At 39.9% G+C, this 20,146-nt stretch overlaps 1 protein-coding gene across 8 annotated transcripts in view; it reads left to right on the top strand.

Annotated features, from left to right (window-relative positions):
- MAP7 (microtubule associated protein 7) overlaps positions 1–19,819 on the top strand; it is a 107,333-nt gene extending 87,514 nt beyond the window's left edge. For 4 of the 8 annotated variants that reach the window (XM_079299218.1, XM_079299220.1, XM_079299213.1 and 1 more), the window contains 9 exons: positions 1,251–1,360; positions 1,744–2,024; positions 5,551–5,734; positions 7,475–7,667; positions 9,044–9,145; positions 9,423–9,473; positions 9,561–9,618; positions 12,045–12,177; positions 17,071–17,335. In XM_079299218.1, coding sequence (XP_079155344.1) covers positions 1,251–1,360; positions 1,744–2,024; positions 5,551–5,734; positions 7,475–7,667; positions 9,044–9,145; positions 9,423–9,473; positions 9,561–9,618; positions 12,045–12,177; positions 17,071–17,320 — 1,362 coding nt within the window. In that variant the 3' untranslated portion in view covers positions 17,321–17,335. Of the gene's footprint in view, positions 1–1,250; positions 1,361–1,743; positions 2,025–5,550; positions 5,735–7,474; positions 7,668–9,043; positions 9,146–9,422; positions 9,474–9,560; positions 9,619–12,044; positions 12,178–17,070; positions 17,336–17,995 lie in introns of those variants that run through there. The other 4 variants (XM_079299219.1, XM_079299216.1, XM_079299215.1 and 1 more) reach the window with 2 other exon arrangements.
- The last annotated feature ends 327 nt before the right edge of the window (positions 19,820–20,146 follow it).

Here is a 20,146-nt window from a genome sequence, read left to right on the forward strand (position 1 = left end):
AAGTATTGTTAATATAAAATGAGTAAGTTAAGAGCTGTTTCCAGTTGCCTATATGATGTGAAGAATCTTTTATGCTTCTGCAAACTTCCATATGAATTCAGCTTTTTACTTTATTGATACGAAGAAAGATTTTCTGTTGTTCTACTTTCAGTAAAGCAGGTCCAATAGACAGCTACTTCTAGCAAGCCAAAACTCTTGTTCATTGTAATGCATTTTTTCTGGTTGTGTTTACTTTGATAGCTCAGCACATCATGTGCTCATGAAGTTGTTTGCAGTGTTTCTTTTCCAGTTGATAACCTGGCTTTCAGTCCAGGGGACAAGCATTGCACAGCTTTCACCTGCTGAGGTGCTCAGTGTCTCATGACACACCTGCTGCAGGAGTTGTGTTTAAGCCCCATCCAAGGTGGTGAGCAGCAGATTCTGCATCATGCTGGCTGAGTGGCAGCTCAGTGTACTTCTCGGTATTCCTGTTCTTCAGACTCCCGGGGCCTGAGCTCATTATTACCAAACCATGAAGTTTTTCACCTATACTTAAATATGGGAAATACATAGATGCCTAAATTTTGATATATTCCCTTAAAACAGTAGTTTGGTTGTAACTCTGGTTTGTATAATTAGACATGTTTCTCAACTTAAAATTTTATTTTTAAAAATAAAGAAGGAAAAAGAAAATCACTATCATGTATAAGAACTAATGACAAAAAGTACGTGCTGTAAAATCATCCAAGAAAAGAAAGAATAGGATAACTGGTCGACCATATTTGGAGGATTTGAGGACATCTGTGGTGTTCACTTGTAAGCATGAACTCAAAATTTTGTGCTATGAAGGAAGACTGTGGCCAAGTATGAGGCAAGGGCAGGGGGAGTTTGTTTTGTGTTTTCTTCAAAAGAGCTCCTGTGTTTGTGGGAAGTAGTGGAAGGTACTCTGTGGCAATCAGTGAAGATCAAACTATAAATGGTAATTTCTCCTGCCTGTGAAAAAAGAAGCCTCTGCAAATTAGCCCATTACATCTTAGGACATGAGAGAATAATTAAGAAGGATTCCTGTTGTCAAATGCATGTCTACTGACAAAGATGGTGTCAGGTTATAGGAGCTATATTAAGGAACTTGTTAAACAAGCTTTAGAAACCACTGACTCAGCACTGCTTTTTCTCAGCCCCCAACTCCTCATCCTTAACTGAGATTTCTTTGCTTTCTTTAGCTGTGTGAACTCTCGCTTGACTTTGTCTTTTTGTTTGCTGAGCTATAGACTGACAAAAGAGAAAAGGACCATTTGTCATCCAGCTTCTCAGCCAACTTTAAAGGAGGTCATTTTACTTCCAGCCTCAAAGCTAGATCATCAGCTCCCTCTCCAGTTTGGTAAGTCAAGTACATGCTTAGCTGGACATGAGCTATAGGCAGCTCTGATTATTCTGTTAATTAAATGCGAAATGGAACAAACTTATTTGATGATGTGAATGTTTTCTCTCTGCAAAAAAAGAGTCCTGTTAAAAAAAAAAAAAATCTTGCTACTGCTTTACAGATGGGAAGGGGCATGAAAATACTTGGTTCCTTTCTTCCTGGCTGGGCTCAGTGCTCAAGCATCTGGAGAGCTGGAGAGGGGCATTTTGCATGAAACCAGATCAGTTGTGCCAGCAGTCCTGCTTGATAGAGAGAGAGAGAGACGGTTTTATTTTTGGCTGCTGTGGTTGTAGAAGTGATATATAGGTGTAAGCCAGCATTGTCACTCTGTCATTCCACAGGCATGCGTCAAAGTCTCTGCCTTATTTGCCTGGCACACCCAAGCAGATAACTTCCCCACCTGGCTCCTCCAAAGTCTCCTCTGCTCAGACACGTCCTCCCTCTCCTGGCAACATCCGGCCAGTCAAAAAAGAGATCAAGCCAGAGGGTGAGAAGAAAAGGCCAGAAAAGGAGGCTGAAAAGGTCAATGAGGCGAGGACAGAAGAGAGTAAAGGAACTTCAGCAGGTGCTGGAGAGCCCACAAGTCAGGAAGAGCTCACTGTCCAAGCAGAGCTAACTCAAGGTAAGGAGACACACTACTTTAGGATAAGGAGAGGTTTATATTTTTCCTTCCCTTTCTCTAAAACGATGTAGCTTTCAGTAGTTTTCTGTCAAAGGTTAATCTGAATAATACACAATGCTCCTGCAGATGTATGTTGATTATGAGGAAATTGTAGGCAGGTTGAAACCCTCCTGCTTCTAAGTCAAAACAACATGCCAAGCTGCCTCACACAGTGTGGCATCACAAGCCTCTTTTCTGCCCTTTTGGACAGGAATTTTGTCCCCCATACCATAACATAGCTTCTTTACAAACTGTTGAAGCAGAATAATAATGGTCTGAAGACTTTAACAGTACAGGAAGCCACCATACAAGGTTGTGTAGCAGTGAGAATTTCCAGCTCTGCTAGGTACAGTGCACCTGTGCTGGTAACACTGCTAGTTTATGTGTAATATGGCAGAGGGACCATATCACAGGAGAGATTAGCAGAATATAGAGGAATGCAAAGAACCAAGAAGAACAGTAAAAAGGATTAGGGAGAATTTTGAAGGGAAAATGAGTTCTTAAAAATAGATAACAAACAAGAAACCCATACCAAACCCAACAACCCTGAAAAGCTGCAATGCAGAAAAGGATGTATGCACACACACACACACAAATGACTGTAAAATGTAAAAAGGGAAAAAGGCAAATCTGAAAATGAAAAAACACGGGTCGTTCTAGCAGAGATTTTACTGCATTCTAAATATGACATAAACTGTCTCTGGAAGATGAGATAGAAAGTCCAGTGTGACCACTGGGATACAAAAGTTGGGTTAGTTAGGATTCTGAACTTAAAATTTGTAGACTTCCCCATAGTTATCTTTCAGATAACAGTTTTTTAAGTATTAGTAATCTTGCATTTAACTGCAGCAGGTGTAGTTTGGGCTGGTTCTGTGAAAAAAACTTCAAGTGAATTGATTTCTTTTGTTTTATTAAGTTCTGTTACAGTAGTTCATGTCAGATAACCAGGTCCTGCTACAGAAGGTGCAACCCCACAAAAAGGGCAGATGGATGTATCTGCTGGCCACGGGCAAGCAAAGGAGATTTAATTGCCATCTTTTGCCTGCTTCCTTTTGAAGAGAAAACTTCCTTTTAAGGGCATTTTAGAGATACCACTGAGATAACTTTGCAAGTGTTTGCAAGTTGTAGCTCTCCAGCACAAGGTGCAGATCAGAGAAGCCATTATGCTGGCTTGACTATTTAGGAGGAAGAGAGACTTTGCAGTGTCAGTCAATATTTGAGTTTGTGACAAGGTCTCTTAGTATTGAAACAGGTAATGTGTGATAAAGGTATTCAAAAGTCAAACAGTTTGTATTCACAGCAAAGAATACAAACAAGAATACAAAGTGGAGACAGATGAAAGAGAAGGGAACTATAGTTAAAGCAGTGAGCAGCCCTTTAAATTGAATGTGTTTTCCCAAAGTCAGAGGAGCTGGTGGCTGGGACCAAAGGTGGAGATCTCAGAGCATTTTGCATGTGAGGTTATAGGATGGCTTTGTACTGCTGATGGAAACTTAATTGCTGGTTGTATTCAAGAACCTAGAGAGGTGCAAGTACAGCATCTGGGGTTAGAGAATGTTGCTGATTCTCCTGGGACTGTGTTGCAGGTGAATACAGCTTGCTCCCTACAGGTAACAGCACTGGCCTTTCACTGGCTCAGCTGCCTGCTGGCTCTGTGTTCACAGGAGCCAGGAGGTCAGCAGGTAGCAATTGCTGATGAAGCTGTTCAAGCTTTTGCAGGCAAATCTCACACACAACTTTACTAATGCCAATGAAGCTTTAAAGATTTTTTGGGCGTTATCTGTTCTGACAGCAGGGCAGGTGTACATTAAGCTACTTGTTATGCTGCCAACTTCAGTGCCCGAGGCAAGAAGCGAGCCCCAGGCAGCACAAAGCTCTGCTCCCTTCAAAGCAACAGCCCTGCCTTGGCCCATGTTAGTGAATTAAAAAGGGTTGAGGTGCAGGAACTCTGTCATTTATACTGTTTACAATTACAAAGGCTCTCTGGTATGTTTCTGATCCAGGCTGTAATTGCAGCCTCTCATTTTCATACCTTCTGTCCCCAAGGCTACTGAGAGAATGGCTCCAAATGGCTCCAAAAATTCAGAGTGATCAAATTGCTTACCTTTTTATATTTCAACATCCCAGAATTTTCTGAGTTCCCAGCTACACCTTGGAGGTTAGCCCAGGTCTGGACTGTTCCCTGGGGTGGGGCTGAGTACCTGTTTTGGTAACGTGAGAGAACAGTGCTCCACTGCGCTAGTGCTAAACTGTGCCAGCTCACCTCAAGGCTGGAGAACAGGCCCCAGCACTCTTTAAATTACTGGTGTAGAAGCATCATTTGAATTCATGGTCAAAGCCCTGAAGCAGTTATAGCAAGACCTCTGTAGTTTTTAGCTGATAGAAGAGGAGAGCAGAGAGGTCAGCAGATGGGAATTCAGGACAGAAAGCAACTGAACTTATCTTTCTTCACCTGATGAGGTAGAGAAAGGAGGGAATCAGGGAGGAAACCCCTCTTTAGAAGTTGTTAGTGAGGTTAGGAAAATTGTCACATCCCAGTGTATGGTTAGAAATGCAGATTTAAAATCGTCTGCTTGCTGCTCCTTATGGCTTATTTTACATATATATTACTAGGGTCAGAATCTGATTTTATTGACAGTTCAAAGTCTTCCCTCTCCATGTTTGCCTGCATTACCAGATGGGATGACTCTGGGAATGCATCCTAACGTTAGCTTGTTTGTTGGTAATGGTCCCTGGTGTCCAGAGAAAAGATTCTGAGTCACCCTGTACCTGTGCTAGAGAATGCCAGGCAAACTTACAGAAATACAAATTAGTCTTTTACTTGAAAAAAATTTGTAACATCTTTTCTGCCACATGGACAAAGCTGGCCCTGAATAAAGAATTGATATGAAGGCACTACTGAGATTTGAACACAAGCCACAGTTCACTAATAGTAGCAAAATTTAGAAAGCTGTGTCCCATGAGTTGCCTCAGGTTGGAGCAGCTGCAAAACTGATGAGAGCTGGTGTCCTACCCGTGGGGCAGATCACTTCAGACAGTTGATGTTTCAGATCAAGTCACCAAAAGTGACTATCACCAAAAATTCTGGCTCTGATCTTCAGATGTGGATGATCACTGACAGAAGAAAATATAATTGCACAATGTTTTATTTCTTCTCTTCAAACAGAATTGGGCAAGCTTAAGAAATGTGATGGTAGGGACTTGCTGAGTCAGCATAACTCTTGTTAAGCTCCTGTCAACATTTGCTCTGACAGAGAACTTGACTTACACTTTCAGCTGCAGGTGCTTTCACATACCCTGCAAAACCAAACTTCTCTGAAGTTATGTGAACCTCCTTCATGTAGAAACATCTTTCTCCTCTGAATCATTTTATAAAAACCACATAAGCTTGAAAACACTGTGCATTTAGAAGTATTTTCTGTTCCTTTCAAGAGACTGCCACCTTGGCTACTGTTCATAACCTAATTTTCTTTCCCATTTGTTTCAGCAGCCAGCCCATCCCTGCCTCCTGCTCCACCAGCTCTTTCTCCAGCCCCAGCACCACCCAAGCCCTCTGCAGGTACAACTGACCCTGAAGAAGCAACAAGGCTGCTCACCGAAAAGAGGCGCCTCGCCCGTGAGCAGCGGGAGCGCGAGGAGCAGGAAAGGAGGGAGAGAGAAGAGCTTGAAAGGTAATTCCAGGCCTCTGCAGTAAAGGAGAGGTGTTTTTAGCAGCTTCTTGTGTGTATTCTGCTGTTACATAGTTATGTATGAAGTGCAGGAGGCACAAGTTCCTCCCCAAAGCCATGTTTTCCTGTTGGGTTTTTGAGTTGGTGCAATATATATCTAAACAGATCTGTAAGGTTAAAACTTATTCTAAGTGGTGCTTTAAAACAGGACAGGAGGAGAGAGCAGATCCTTGCAGTTGTGATTTGCTGTATCCTCAGAGATTAACAAAGCTGTACTTTTTTGTTCCAGGTAAGGAACTCTGTATGGCTGTTTTCAACTTTGTGATCAGCACAAAGTCTCTCACTTTCAGTTGTAAAATCTCTGTTGTGGGTGGTGTTTTAAGTGTCCAGCTCTTGTGACTTAGACCTCTTTGTTTCCTCATTTGAAGTATAGATACCCCCCACACCTTCACAACTGTATTGGGGGTTAATTAATGTTATATCTCGCTTTCTAATAGGAAAGGAGTAGCCCATCTGGATACTCATGACTCTGGCTACAGCATGAGTTGAGTGTTTTTAGAGGCGTGACTTGCCTCTGGAATTTGTTGGACTTCTTTAACCACTTCACTGATAGGAAAAAGGCAGAACTGATTAAAATAGTCTGATTTTCCATAAGGCTCACAACACTGACCCTCTCAAAAACAGTTTAAAAAGAAAAATAAAGCTGCTGTGGCATAAGAGTAATATGGTGAATAAATACTAAGACAGAAAGATCAAAAATAAAAAGTAAAGAGTAATCAGCTTTCACAGTGAAAGGAGTTTTGAATGTCTGTGTGGTGGCTTCAAAAAAGAACTTGAAAGGAATTGAGGGCAGTGAGATGATGTTGGTCTTCACTGAGATAATTCAGTTGTGAACAGGCTGAGACATATCTTATATTGCTGAGCTATAAAATGGAAGCAGAATTGCTGTACTGATAAGCATAAAGGAATGTGTATAGGAAATAATCCCAACTTGACTCCTGGTGTTGGTCTCTGGGTGAATCATTTCTGAGGGAAGAGATCTTGTTTGGAGTTGAATATATGAAAGTATCAGGTGAGTCATGATTGACAAAGTAAATAAACTGTTACAAGTTAATAGAAAACAAGAACAAAATGAAAATGTCATTCTATAAGTGCAGACAGATATCAGGGAAGATCACAAGTACAAAATAGTTCCCGTATGAAAATCTACTAAACAGCTGAGGATTCTTCAGCTGGGAAGATATGCTAAAGATTCCTAAATAATTTGGGAAACCTCAAAGGTGAAGGGAAAAACTTACTCCATAATACAAGGATGAAGAGCCATTAATAAGATTAGGAGGTAGCCTTCAAAATCAGTAGAATTACATACGCTTTTTAAATCAAGGAGTTATTGCCATGAAGTGAGATGGGTGCCAAAAATGCATACTGTTTCAAAATATTTTATGAACTAGCAGAAATTTTGCAAAATGTAGTAATCAAAGATTCTATTTCTGATTCAGAAAGTATGCAAGTCATAGATAAGGCAGAGGTATGCTGGAGAAGTGTTGGTGTTGCGTGGCAAAGTCTTATATTCCATAGGGCTTCCTGTTTGGCCCCTATGGGAAGCAGAAGAGACAGCTTGGGAATAGCAGAGAACACATCCTTTATCAGTTTGGGACAGCAGAGCTGGATCAGGAGCCTGGTGGTTTGGCTTTCCTCCCTACTTTTATTACCTGTTTTTCTATGCTTATTTAATGATTACAGACAAAAGAAAGAAGAGTTGTCACAGAGGATAGCTGAAGAAAGAGCTCGCCGGGAAGAGGAGGAAGCTCGCAGACAAGAAGCAGAGAAGCAAAGGAAGGATGCAGAGGAGCGGGAAAAGGAGGAGCGGCTGCGCCGCCAGGCAGAGGAGAGAGAGCAGAAGGAGAAAGAAGAGATGGAGCGCATCCAGAAACAAGTAGGCTTCCCTCTTGGAATTTCTGCACCAGTCTAGCTGGCAGCAGAGTGGGTGAAGCAGCACCTCTTACATAACACCTCTATTAGAGCAATATCTAAAATTTAAATACTGTCTGAAAAGTATTGGGACAGAGTTCAAAGAGTAGAGATATTTCTGCTTGAAAAAAAAAATGTGGTAGGGAGCTGAGTTTTGTCAGGTTTTCCCCTCTCTCTTTACAACATATTTAGAACAAATCCCTTCTTATTCCTTATTGTGATGAAAAAAATCAATAGAGTTATAGCAAGTCCAAATGCAAAGATAACTCTTCACTGTGCTGGAGATATAGTGCTGATGAGTTCTGATCCTATGTCAAACACTGCTTTTGTGTGGGGCTGGTGGGAAGGGTTTAATCAAGCCAAGGAGAACAATCATCTGGCCCAGTACTCCTGAAATCAGAGTAGCTAGCCAGACAACATAAGATAATGAATGAAAATTAAGTTTTTCAAGTGCTTTCACTTTTGATGGGCATAATGTTGGTTTACTGACTTCAGGAGAGGCTGTGAACATTCTGGATAGGATTCTTCTCTTCTCACATGTCCTCTTACTTCTTGCGTGTGCTTTGTTCTTCCACAATCCAAAACTTCAATTTGCCTTATGGACACGAGGTTTTCTTCTGGTGTATAAATATATGCTTTTGATAATAAAGTATTGTGTTAGTGAATATGTCTGAGAAACTCCATTCTTCTTTTTCAGAAGATGTGTGCTACTTTCTTTGAAATGCTAAACTGAGATACTGAGCACTCAGAGACAGCACATGGCCAAGGCTTTTTTGGATGTTAGAGATGCAAAAAATTATCTGTAGTAGTAGTTCCATAATATAACAGCGTCATGGTCAAGGAGCAATTTGTCTGGTATATTCCAGACAAATTTTGCATTTCATTAAAAAAGCAGGAATGGAAAGTCTGTGCAAATGGGCTGTTTGCCCTTGGTCTCATTAAACAATTACTCTGTTGGCCAAACAAAACATTCTGCTGCATTTGTTTTATTCTCAAAAATATCTTCCCCAGAGACCATGGATCTCTCTAATACTTCCCTGTCTGCTGTTTTAATGCTGAAGGCTACAAAATTTATTCCTTATTTGTCATCTGGTGTGTTCTGGAATGCACAAAGAACCAAGCATCATGTCCACTGTTTAGTTATTCTCTCTTAATGCAACACAAAACATTGAGATTAGTCAAGAAATGTGCAATTCTGTCTGAAAAGATGTTTGGGGACTTGTAAACCCCAAAAAGTGTCTTTTCAGGGTGTTGTAGATACGCATAATTAGGCATAGAGTATAAAACCGAGTATAAATAGTAAGTTATTCCTCACTTCTTTTTCTGTTACCACCGACACAGAGAGAAGAGGAAGCTCGCCTGCGGGAAGAGGCTGAGAGGATTCGGTTAGAACGTGAAAAGCATTTCCAAAGAGAAGAGCAAGAGCGCTTGGAAAGGAAGAAGGTAACTCAGTCCATGCAGAGAAACCCTGCTTGGTTTCCCTTAGCAGTCTGTTTCTACCTCAGCAGTAGGAAATAAATGATATAAATGTTTTATCTCTCAGAAAGGCTGCAGTCCTCATTGGCCTGATGTGACAATGAAGGGAATATTGCCAACAGTAATAAATAATTCATTTTTTTGCAATAGACAGATACAGCTGATAAATAACAAGCAGTTTGGGAGAAAGATATTCAAATTAATGCCAGCAGACATTATTTTACCCCTTTATATTTCATTGTAGAGGCTTGAGGAGATCATGAAGAGAACCAGGCGTGTAGAAGCTGTAGATAAGGTCAGTGCTGCTACTTAACATGTGAACACATTTCTGGTTTTTTCCCTAGCGCTGTTTTTAATTTACAAAACTGTGCTTTCTTTGTAGAAATCCAATGACCAGCAAAATGGACATATATCAAAGACAAATATTACTGGAGAAGCAGGTATGGTGTTTAACTGTGCCCTGAGCACAAGAGGTGAATAAATGCCTACTGAGCACAGATTTGAGAAACAGTTCCGAAACTTGGCACACTAATTGTGCCAAAAAAAGAAATGAGAAGAGTATAAATGAAATCTTAGCAGACATTATAGGTATAGGCACCTAGCCATTACTAAATGAGTCCAGTGTTTTAGCAACTTTGCTTTCTAAACTTTGATGTTTAGAAAAATCAAATTTTCTTAAGAAGTTTAATTATTTATAAAGTGAAAAGAAATTATTTTGTGATTCTTCGCTTTATTTCTTGTAATATTTGAGATGTGGTTGTTGCAGATTAACTCCATTTTCTTAAAAGATTATTTCTTCTTAGCCATCAAAACAAAGCATTTATTGTTCTAAACATCTCCCTGTGACTTCTTGCTTCCACACCTGCTGTCTTTTTTCACTTGGTCATTATTTATGTTTTTGATAAAACTGAGCTACTACAAAAGCTTAGTCTTGTCACACCCACACTCTTATGCTTTTCTTCTACTCCATTCCCTCTGTCTTTATTTCTTTTTAGGTAATTTTCTATATAAGACTTTAGTACTTACAGTAAAGGAAGAAAAATAAAATGTAGCTTATATTCAATAATTGCCAGGTGTGAATTAGGACTGTTTAAAGATACTAAAGTCAAGCTATCAAATGGCTTATCCTATTGTAGCATAACATTAAATTACATTAATCTCTTTTTCCTTTGTATCTGGGTTGAGTAACAGGGAAGACAGCAGCACTGACTGATGGATTACTTTTTTTCTTGATTCTTAAAGTGAACACTATAATTAATACTGTCAGGAAACCTTTTGATGCAGATTTCATTACCTGTGTTTTTTACTTGTTTGCATATTATTGTGGGGAAAAATGTTTGTGAGCTACTAATACAGGACTCATCTGGAATGCCATCTTTGTCTTTGGGCACTTTGAAGATGTTATAAGCCATTTAAAGAATTCCTGAAACTATAAAGAATTCCACAACCTTTGGCAAGTGCTTTCCCTCTAGAGATAGATGAGAAGTAGTCTTATATCAGTTTCCTAAGGCAGAAGAGACTTTGGATCTCCACTTCCCCAGGCCAAAGGGAAGGCCAGAGTCCCTCAGTGACTGAATAAAGAGAAAACTGCTCTCAGCCTCAGGGCTGCTCTACTGTTTGATTTTGCATTATCTATATGTGCCATTGAATTACAGGAATGGATTAATGGATATATTCTGGCCACGTGAATTTCCATATTGCCCTTTAATAGACCTCTGACTCTCCACAAACAGTTCATTTTAAAATTTTTTTTCTTAAGTCTAACTTGTTTACCAAAACCTGAGGAGACATTTATGGGAATGACCAAATCACACAACGTAAAAAAATCCATCACCTTTTTGTCACTCGTTTAGCCTCTGCTTCAAAATATGAAGTTTTTCTGTATTTCCAAAGCAGAACAACTTTTTCTTCTGCTTTTTCCTACTACAGCAAATGTATTTTCCTGTTACTCCATTTGTAGAAGCACAGAAACTTCTGTTTCTTCTATCTTGCATATAAAAACTTGCCAAAGATCAGACTAAGCCATTCAGTATAAAAGTCTTCAGCCCAAACATTTGAAGTACATTGAAAGAGAGCAAATAGAGCATCTAAAGGAGGGAATTACCAGATGAGGTTTCGGGTAACGTAGATAAATGTGTCCAAGCCTGTGAATTGTCCTGCAATTATCCACTGAATTGTCCTTGCAATTACTGTGGCAGATGTTAGCAGGGTGGGGTGCAGTTGCTTCCTCTTACTAACCTGTATATGAATAGAGTGACTCTAGATACAATGCAGAAGGCTGCAGTTGTACTTTAAAAGAAAACCACAAGGCAGGCCAGAAACATGTATCACGTAGTCTCAGCATGAGGGACAAGGATAATCTCATTTTATGTTGCTCTCTGCAATGTTTTATAGTAGTAATTTGGTACTTATTGAAAGAAATGTCCTTCCCAATGGAGACATTTTTTTTCATGATTTCCATTTAAGTCACTGGAATCAAGAAAAACCGGCGTATGGAATTAATAATGTCCAAGTTTTGCTCTGTTCCATTCTCTATTGCTGCTTGAAAAGTGCCAGCAAAGCATTCTATCAGATATCAGCCTCTTTTGCCCACTGGCTTATATGTTGGAATTGTGCATATGATTGAAAAATGGTCACAAAGCTATGGCTTTGAAATCTGTGCTATTTTCTTTGGACTTGAAACAGGGTTTGTGTGCCCAAAAAGGTGACAAAGGAGGTGGGGTTGGGGGAGGCATGTGGGAACCGTGCATTTTTTTAAAACTGTAACTCGCCTTGGCCGTGCTGGCTTTTGTAGAAAGTATTTTACCCGGATCTCCAGGGTAGATGCTGCTGCTGGTTTTAATGCAAAGGTGTTTTCTGTGCCCAGCCGCAGGCAGCCCCGCGTGTCCCCTGGAGCCTGCAGCAGGACTGGAGCTGCAGCAGGCGCTGCCAGCCCCGCTCCCCGGGGCCCCGGCCGCCTGCCCGGGGGCTGCGCACCTGCCCCCCGCCAGCCTGGACAGGTAAGGCACTGCCGGGCAGCCCTGCCGCAGGGTAGGGCTGCTGCCCTGGGAAATCACAACAGGCAGCCCTGCAGTCTGCCTTCCCTCCTCCTTTTTACCTTTTCAACCCACTCTGGGCTTGCACTGCTTATTTTCCTAATTTAAATAATGAATACTGTGCTTTCAGGCTAGATGTTTTGATTTCTAAGTTGCTTGAAGTATTAGCAAGTGGTGGTGTAGATATGTCTTTGGTGTGAGATATGGGACTAGTCACTTTGCTTATGCATTTAAAAAAACACCTTTGTTTTTTATAAGGAGTATTTCGGGAGGCAGATATTATACATTGGGAGCTCTCTGTAGCCATGAAGCAAGTCACTCAGACTTTGAGAAATTGTTCAAAAGCTTGAAACCTCAGTATTGAGCTGAGTGACATCCGTTACATAAGCATGAGCTGTCAGTTATTTTAATTTTACTGATGCAGAAAGCCAAATAATCTCGCAATCCTTTCATGTTTTATGCAGGTAGTGCCAGAATATGCATGGAAAAACTTGTATGTGGGAAGTCATTGTGCAGTCTGTAATGGACAGTATGCTTCAGGGTGTGATTGGCACTAATTGAAGGAGGAATTTGCCCTTTCTCGATCCCTCCATATGCCTGGGGGATCTTAGCCTGCTGTCATGCTGACAAGGATGCTCCTGCTGAGGGAAGTTCTGTCAGTGACACTGAGGTGCATTGGATGAGCTTGCACAGAGCTGCCTCATAATTGTCTTGGGCAGCTATTAAAATGTTAATCACTCCCAGCCTTACAAGCACCTTGATGTTTGAAATATAAAATGTGCCACACTAATGAGTGCTGTCCTCTGCCATTATAATCTGTGTGGAAGGAACCTCAGAATGCCCACAGTGAAGAATGAATAAATGAGACTGAAGAACACTGACAAAAGTAGGAAGAGCATGTAAGGTTTGTGGAAGAGAAAACTGGCATGCCAGGCTGGAATGTGTCTGCTTCAGAGGTACATCCACAGTGACTGGGAAGGTGAAGCCTGAAGCACTTGGCAGTGTCCCATAGATTTTCTCATATGGTAAAAGCCACAGGTGCCAACATCACTGCTACTGCATCTTGTGTGCTGTGGTCGTCTGGCATCCAGATACACCTGACATGATAATAGACACAGGGGTAGTGGGTGCAGGCTGTCTCCTGAGTGAGCACCTCACTCTAGCCCTCAGTAAGATTTGGCTTTTGTCTAAATAAGACTTAATCATGTTTAAAGGGCAAGAGTGCTGAGATTTATGACCAGAAGTTAAAAAGGTGTTGCCTGGGGAACTTGTTTCATGTCACTTGTGGGGGTACGTGGACAGAGTGATGCAGAACCCTACAGCTGCCCAATCCATAGCCCACTTGCAGAGTTTTGCTTGTACTCCATTCTCTAATTCTTTGCCCAAGATAATCGTGCCTGCTACTTCTTAGAAAAAGTTATTTCAGTACAGTGGTTTTTCTGACTACTTTCCTTATGGTACTTACTCTGTAATTCCTCTTTTCTGTGCTGTTTTCTGCAACACTTGCAATGCAGTGCAAAACACCTTGGTGAGCATGGTCACCTGACGTGTCTCCATCCTGTGTGTGGGTAAGGTAGATAGCCAGTTTTCAGAAATAAACAGTTGGTCTGGATGATTGCCTTAATATCTTGTCCTGGAGAAGAAAACTCTTTGTTGTTGGCCAGTTTCAGTGCTGTGGTCTCAGTTGATTAAAAATAGGCACCGTTTACTTGAATAATCCAGAGATCTGGGATCCATTTTGCTGTTAATGTCTATCTATGTTTCCTCTGCAAAAATCCTCTCAAGTAATGAGGTGACTGACGTCCTTCAGATCAGAAATAGCAGCTGTGAAAATGTTTTGGCATTTTTCAAAGGCCTGCAAATCTGTATTTTATTTTTTCCTATTTATTTTTTCAGTGTTGATTTCTGATGAATAATCGGAAACATATACAGAAATCTGTCCATCTTTATTTTTTAGTCTTCAAATTCTAAATTCAGGCTGTGTCTACATAGAGTTTGGGCTAAAATTATCTACAACAGAGATAATTTTCAGTAATTTTAAAATTTTTGGATATTCCAGTTCCTTTAATTAAACTGGCTTCTCTTTTCTCAACATCCCCCCAGTCTATCTTGTTAAGATTGATGTGTCCAGGTCAAAATGTGAATCTGCACAGATACTTTCAGCTGCCATGGAGATGTCCTTCAGATGCTTGCAAGACTCTTATGTTTGCAAATGCACTCTGAACAACTTAGGCAACTTTTTTTTTCCTCTATTACATAAGTGTCTTGCTACATGCACACTTATGGAATATTTAGAATGCCAAAATTATCCATTTCTTTCTGCAATATTGTATGCCTAAAAAGGAAATCTCTGGTGTTGCATTAGACACTTAGACAACATTAAGAATGCAACATAAAACAGTAAGAACAGAAGTAGCAGGTCAAAAACCTTATTTTATTTTTTTATGTTCTTTGTTTTAATGGCCTATAGCACAATGTAAAGGGAAAAAAAAATAATTGCCAGGAGATCCTCTAGCCAATGAAGGGTTGCTAAGCATTGTGGTCCAAATGCAACCATAGGCTCCAGTAGTCCCTAAGCTGCTAATTACCAGAAGCTGGAGGGCATACCAATCTCCTAGGAATTTATCTAATCTCCTTTTGAACTTGTGGCCTCTAAGATGTCCAGTGGAAATTAATTCTACTATTCTATTGTCCCCTTTTTTTTTGTCTAAATTTGCTCCTCTAGTAATTAGGTGGATCAAGCAGCATAGAATCTAGAAGATTTTATACCACAAAATTTAGAATATTTATAGTCCTGATTTCCTTTTCTGTGATTGTAGACTCCTCTGTCTCAAAATACATTGTTCAAGTCTGAACAAATTTGCTTTAACTCCATGTATAATACTGGCAGTGCAATGACACATAAATATGAAATATGAAGAATAATTTATTCACTAAGTCAGCTGATAAATTGGGTAGAAAAATTCTTTTTGCAGAAGCAAGAGGCTTCTTCATTGCTCCAACACTTGCTGAACTACTGTGTTGTTTAATTTATATGAGTGAGCAGTTGCTCTCTTCCCACCTCTTTCTTACCCCATTCATCAAACTTGGCAGGTTATCCCAGCTCTGGTATGGTTATTGGCAGTAGATGGGGATAAAATAAATAATAGGATGCCTTAAAGTGAATAATAGCCTAATGACCATCCATGGCAGAGCAGGTTTTAATAGTCCTAAAGTATTTTGCATATTCTGCTCCTCATCTTACAGATGTGGGTCTCTGGCACAAAAGGCTGATGTGACTTTGGAGCTCTCCCAGGCAGCCAGCAGGGTTTCTGTGCCTGCTCTCAAACTCAGTACAGTGAAACATATTTTTCACTTTGAAATTCACCCAGCATATCCACAGATGAAAACAAAAGGGGAGTGCCTTTCTGAAAAAGAACTGATGATGATTTGAAAAACTGGGAAGGCCTGATACGAACATGTGATTCTCACCGGAAATCTGGGCTTTGGATAAAGCATTGCCACTTTCAAATGATTTGTTTGTTGGCGTTTTTTTGTCTCTTGTAGAATACTGTAAAACAATTCTTTAATTGTTTGTGCAAAGTTGTACAAAGAAGCCAGCAAATGAAAATATATTGTATGCCAATTAGAAGCAGGTTTCTTTTTAAGACCAGTAAATATGCTGTCAGAAAATTAGCCTGGGAAACCAAGTCACCTGCTGAGAAATGGCCTGAGGAAATTGATAGTCAAGTTTCATTCTAGGAAAATTGTATCTGTGCCTTTGTGGATGAAGTATTTCCAAACAACCTGAACAATTGTGATGTAGTCCAAACAGAGAATAGGTACCCAAGATTGTCAGGATCTAACTGTTGAGAGCTTTAAGAAGCACCTGTGAAAGATCAAGATTTTTGAGTATTCGTTGGGTATTTCTCTTCCATGAGTAGCTTATGGTCCCATTACTGTCATCCTGTTCACTGAAGCAGCACCTTAGTTTCTTCTCCCTGGCAGGATAGGACATGCCATCTGCAGAGTCTGAAGGATTTGACAGTGCAGCACCTAATAAAGGGGTTGGCAGGGGAGGACCAAGGCTGCAAGACACGAGCAAGTATGGTCTGGGGAGAGTACGTGTAAAAGGCAGAGTGTCTGTGCTTGTGCTGCTCTTGATGGGGGAATTGTGCAAGAGCTCGCTCATAAGGTATCTCTGTCACATGGGAGATGGAAAATGGAAGTGCAGATTGACATGAGGGGTTTTGGGGCAGGCTTGGACATGATCAACAGGAGAAGTGTGGGTAGTGCCTTGGAAATGATCCCTAAGATCTTGTATGGGAGAGGGGACTGAAAGCAGCACTATATTGACAAGGAGTTTTTTTCTCTGAGTAAGTGGAATAGAGAAGGAGCTGCTCCAGAACTTGTGGCAGGAGTTGATCCAAGAAATAATAAAAATAACAGTGATCTTATCCAAGAGCAATTACATTGATTTGCAATAAGAGAAAGGGTACAACAAAGTTTATGGGATCTGAAAAAGATACAAGGGGCTGTAAATTGCATTATGTGGGTGGTTCCAGGTAGTGGTAGCGCTGCAGAGGTTTCTTTACTGATTGCAATTGCAGTTGCTTCTCAGCCTGCAGTGTCCACACAGCACCCTGTAGTTCTGGCTATCATGTAGCCAAAGGTGACTGCTATCCCATGGGTTCAAGGGAAGGAATACCAAGTACTACAAAATCAGTTTTTCCTACTGTGGTAGGTTGATTTCACTAGCTGAAAGAATGCTTGGGTTTGATGCAGACTTTTCTTTCATTTGTTCCATTGCTTTGAGGATGACTAAATTTCTGTTCTAGATAAAGTATGTAAGGAAAAATTTCTGTGTTTCTCTTTCAGCAATCTCAATCCAGAGAAAAATGCAAATGAAAATGGAATGTCTATGCAGAACGATAACTTTGAAGAGATCATGAACCTGCCCATTGGTTCTAAACCACCCCGGCTGGATGCTATGAACAATGCTGGGAGCAATAGTCCCGAAATTCCTTTGAATCCAATTCTAGCCTTCGAAGATAAGGGGACTCTTTTGCCTCAGGTAGATAGTGTTCAAACACATCAAACAGCAGGTAGGTTTGCTGTGGTTCACTAACACTTGCAATTTGCTGTAATTGACAGAGATCCCAGAGCTCTCAATTAATATAAGTTGATTCATTTAAGCATTTTTAAACTCTACATTTTTTATATTTAAACTCGGTTTAAATTTTAAACAAATTTAAATTACCTGGGGACAGGAGTACACCTCTCTCTAAAGCTATGCCTGCCAAGCACATACAGGTGCAGTGCAATGGTAGTGAGGCCCTATAGTTTCCTGGATGAGGGCTTCTCACATACACTTTCTGCCATTTAAAATTACTTGGAAAGGTTTGCCCTGTGCTTTTACAAGTGATGGGGACAGCTGTTGTTCTAACCTTATGATCAGCAATTGGGTTCCAGTTTTGCAAGTGTAGTGCTTGACATTCACATGCAGAAGGGGAGTTACTACTTTTTAAAAACTACTTTTTGAAATTCCGGATGTGCTTCCCTTTTCTCAGAGGCATTGAGGGATGGCTTTCAGGACTGTGGATTTTTCTGAATTATATCATAACTTTTCAAGAATGTTAGGTAAACAAATACTAATTTAGCAAATTAAATTGGATAGTGCTTTATTTTTCTACGGCCTAAAAATGTAAGGAAAATCATCTCACAATAAAATAATCAGATAAGCACATAACATTCTGAAGACAGAGTTGCCACTCTGACCTCTCATGTTTGCCTTCTGTTTTAGAAGTGATCTGATTGTTTCTTCTGAAGAACCAAAGGTGATATGAGCATCTCTGCAGTCAGTGGAGTTTCTTCCATGCTATGAAGGAGTGTTTTATTTTTTCTCTCCAGTTTTTTAAAGATTTCTTGAATATCTTTCTTGGAAGGACTTTAGTAAAACCAGCAGAAGAAAAGAGGGGAATAGACTTGGATCACCATTCTAATAGCTTTCATCACTAGAAAAATCATGCTTCACGTGCGTTACTTAATATGGCTATTTCCAACAAGCTTTTTTTGTTAGTAAATGAATATTTCTGCATTCCTTAAGACACAAGACACTGGAATCTGAAAGTAACGGGCTGATTTGGGTGGTGGGACTGATTCTTTTTTGTTTTTAAAAAAGGTGGGTGTTGGTTTAAAAGGCATAATTGCAAAATTGGCAAAGAATCTTTTACACTTTGTGGTTCTAATACTTGAAAAATAAATGCCTCATTGCTCTACAAGTAGAGTTAATGGGGTGTTTTATTTAAACCTGTTGGTTTAAATGTTATTGCAGAGAACTCTAATTATGGGGGCAAACTATAGGCTTCTGTATCAGGTTCTTGTAAATGTAATTCCTACAGGGACATTCTGTAAATTGAGACGTCACTATGATCTTCTCACATTTTCTCTAAAAACACAAAACAAGACAGGTTTTAAAATGTGAAAATTTGAAAGCATTATTTTTTCATGGACAAGAGGAAAACCTATTGTTCTCCTAGATTATGTATTTATGAATTTTGCTCAGTACAGAAATAAATCATTTAATTGAATAAATTAGACAAATGTGGTAAAAAAGAAACCTGCAAACTTGATTTTTTTTTTTTAGTTACATCCATGTTCACAATACTATAAAAGATGTGTATGCATATGTGCACACACATACAAGGAAATACCTTGTTCTGAGTCCTGTAAATTGCTGCTGTTCCCAATGATGGAAGACTTTTCCTTTGCCTTATCAGACTATTGAAGACTGTGTGAAACCTGAGAGTTTTGGATGATGATGCAGGTTTGGGGATTTTTGGGGTTTGCTCGTTTCAGAGCAAATGGAAAATGGTCGTTTTTTCTGCTTTTTTATGTAGTGTGTGGTTTTTATAAAGCAGTGCAGTTTGAGTGATCAGAGGAGCGATGCAGGTTGCTTTCTCTTTAGTTTGATGCTGATTTCTACTGTCATTCATTATTCCATCCCACACTTTTGGTTGCTGTTGTGCAGAACTGTAAAATCTTGCACGTTTTTGTGCTGTGCTAACCAATGCTGTTGGGGGCAGAGCTCGCTCTGGGCGCTTGAGTTTGCGGCATCGCCAAAGGCTTGAGGCATTGCTCTCTGAATCAGTGAGAAGATCTTGGGTAGGGGACATGAAGGTTCATGGGCTCTCAGCTCCTAACAGAGAATGTACCATTAAGACTGCTGCACTTGCCTTTAGTGAGCACTGAGCGAGGCCTCTAGGAAGCTGGGCAGAAAGTCTGGGCTAGCAGAAGAAATCCTCTGAGACAAAGGCCGAAGAATTTTTGAAGAAATTTCTGCTGCTGCCAAGTGTTCATCTTATAGAGGAGATGGGATAAAAGCAATGGAAATAAAATGCAAGAGACTTCATCTGCCAGAATATTTATGGAAGGGAAAAAACAGCCATTCAGTCAGAGTGCTTTCAATAGTAACTTGTGACACAGTAAAATGAATTGAGTTCCTTTCTTGCTTTCTTTAGTTTTCCATGTACATAGCCACAATATTTTGAAGTGTCCAAAATATGTAGTTTTTTTTCTTTAAAACTATATATAGCATGTAAGTACCAAATAAAACTTGTTTGAAATATTTATTTCTACTTATATTTTCATTTTCTTGCATAATTGAAGCAAGAGTCAATCTCTGATACAAAATTCTTCTTGCTACTCATGGTCTGCGGAAAACTTTCCTTCAGGTTTTCTCTAATTTCTTTACTAAAAACCAGTAGAGAGTCACTTGCAACAGGAAAGAGAGCAATCAAATAGGCAGTCACATTTAGCTTCAGTTTTAAGCCTTAAGATTCATTTAGGATCAGGTTTAAATTGTGTTGATCTTGAGCTATTTAGGACTGGTTATACATTATGCTGGTCTGGTTTTTGGGAGACTTCAGCACACTTGCTTCACTGTTTATGGAAA

This window comes from Erithacus rubecula (assembly GCF_903797595.1).
Source record: "Erithacus rubecula genome assembly, chromosome: 2".
Classification (NCBI taxonomy): Eukaryota; Metazoa; Chordata; class Aves; order Passeriformes; family Muscicapidae; genus Erithacus; species Erithacus rubecula.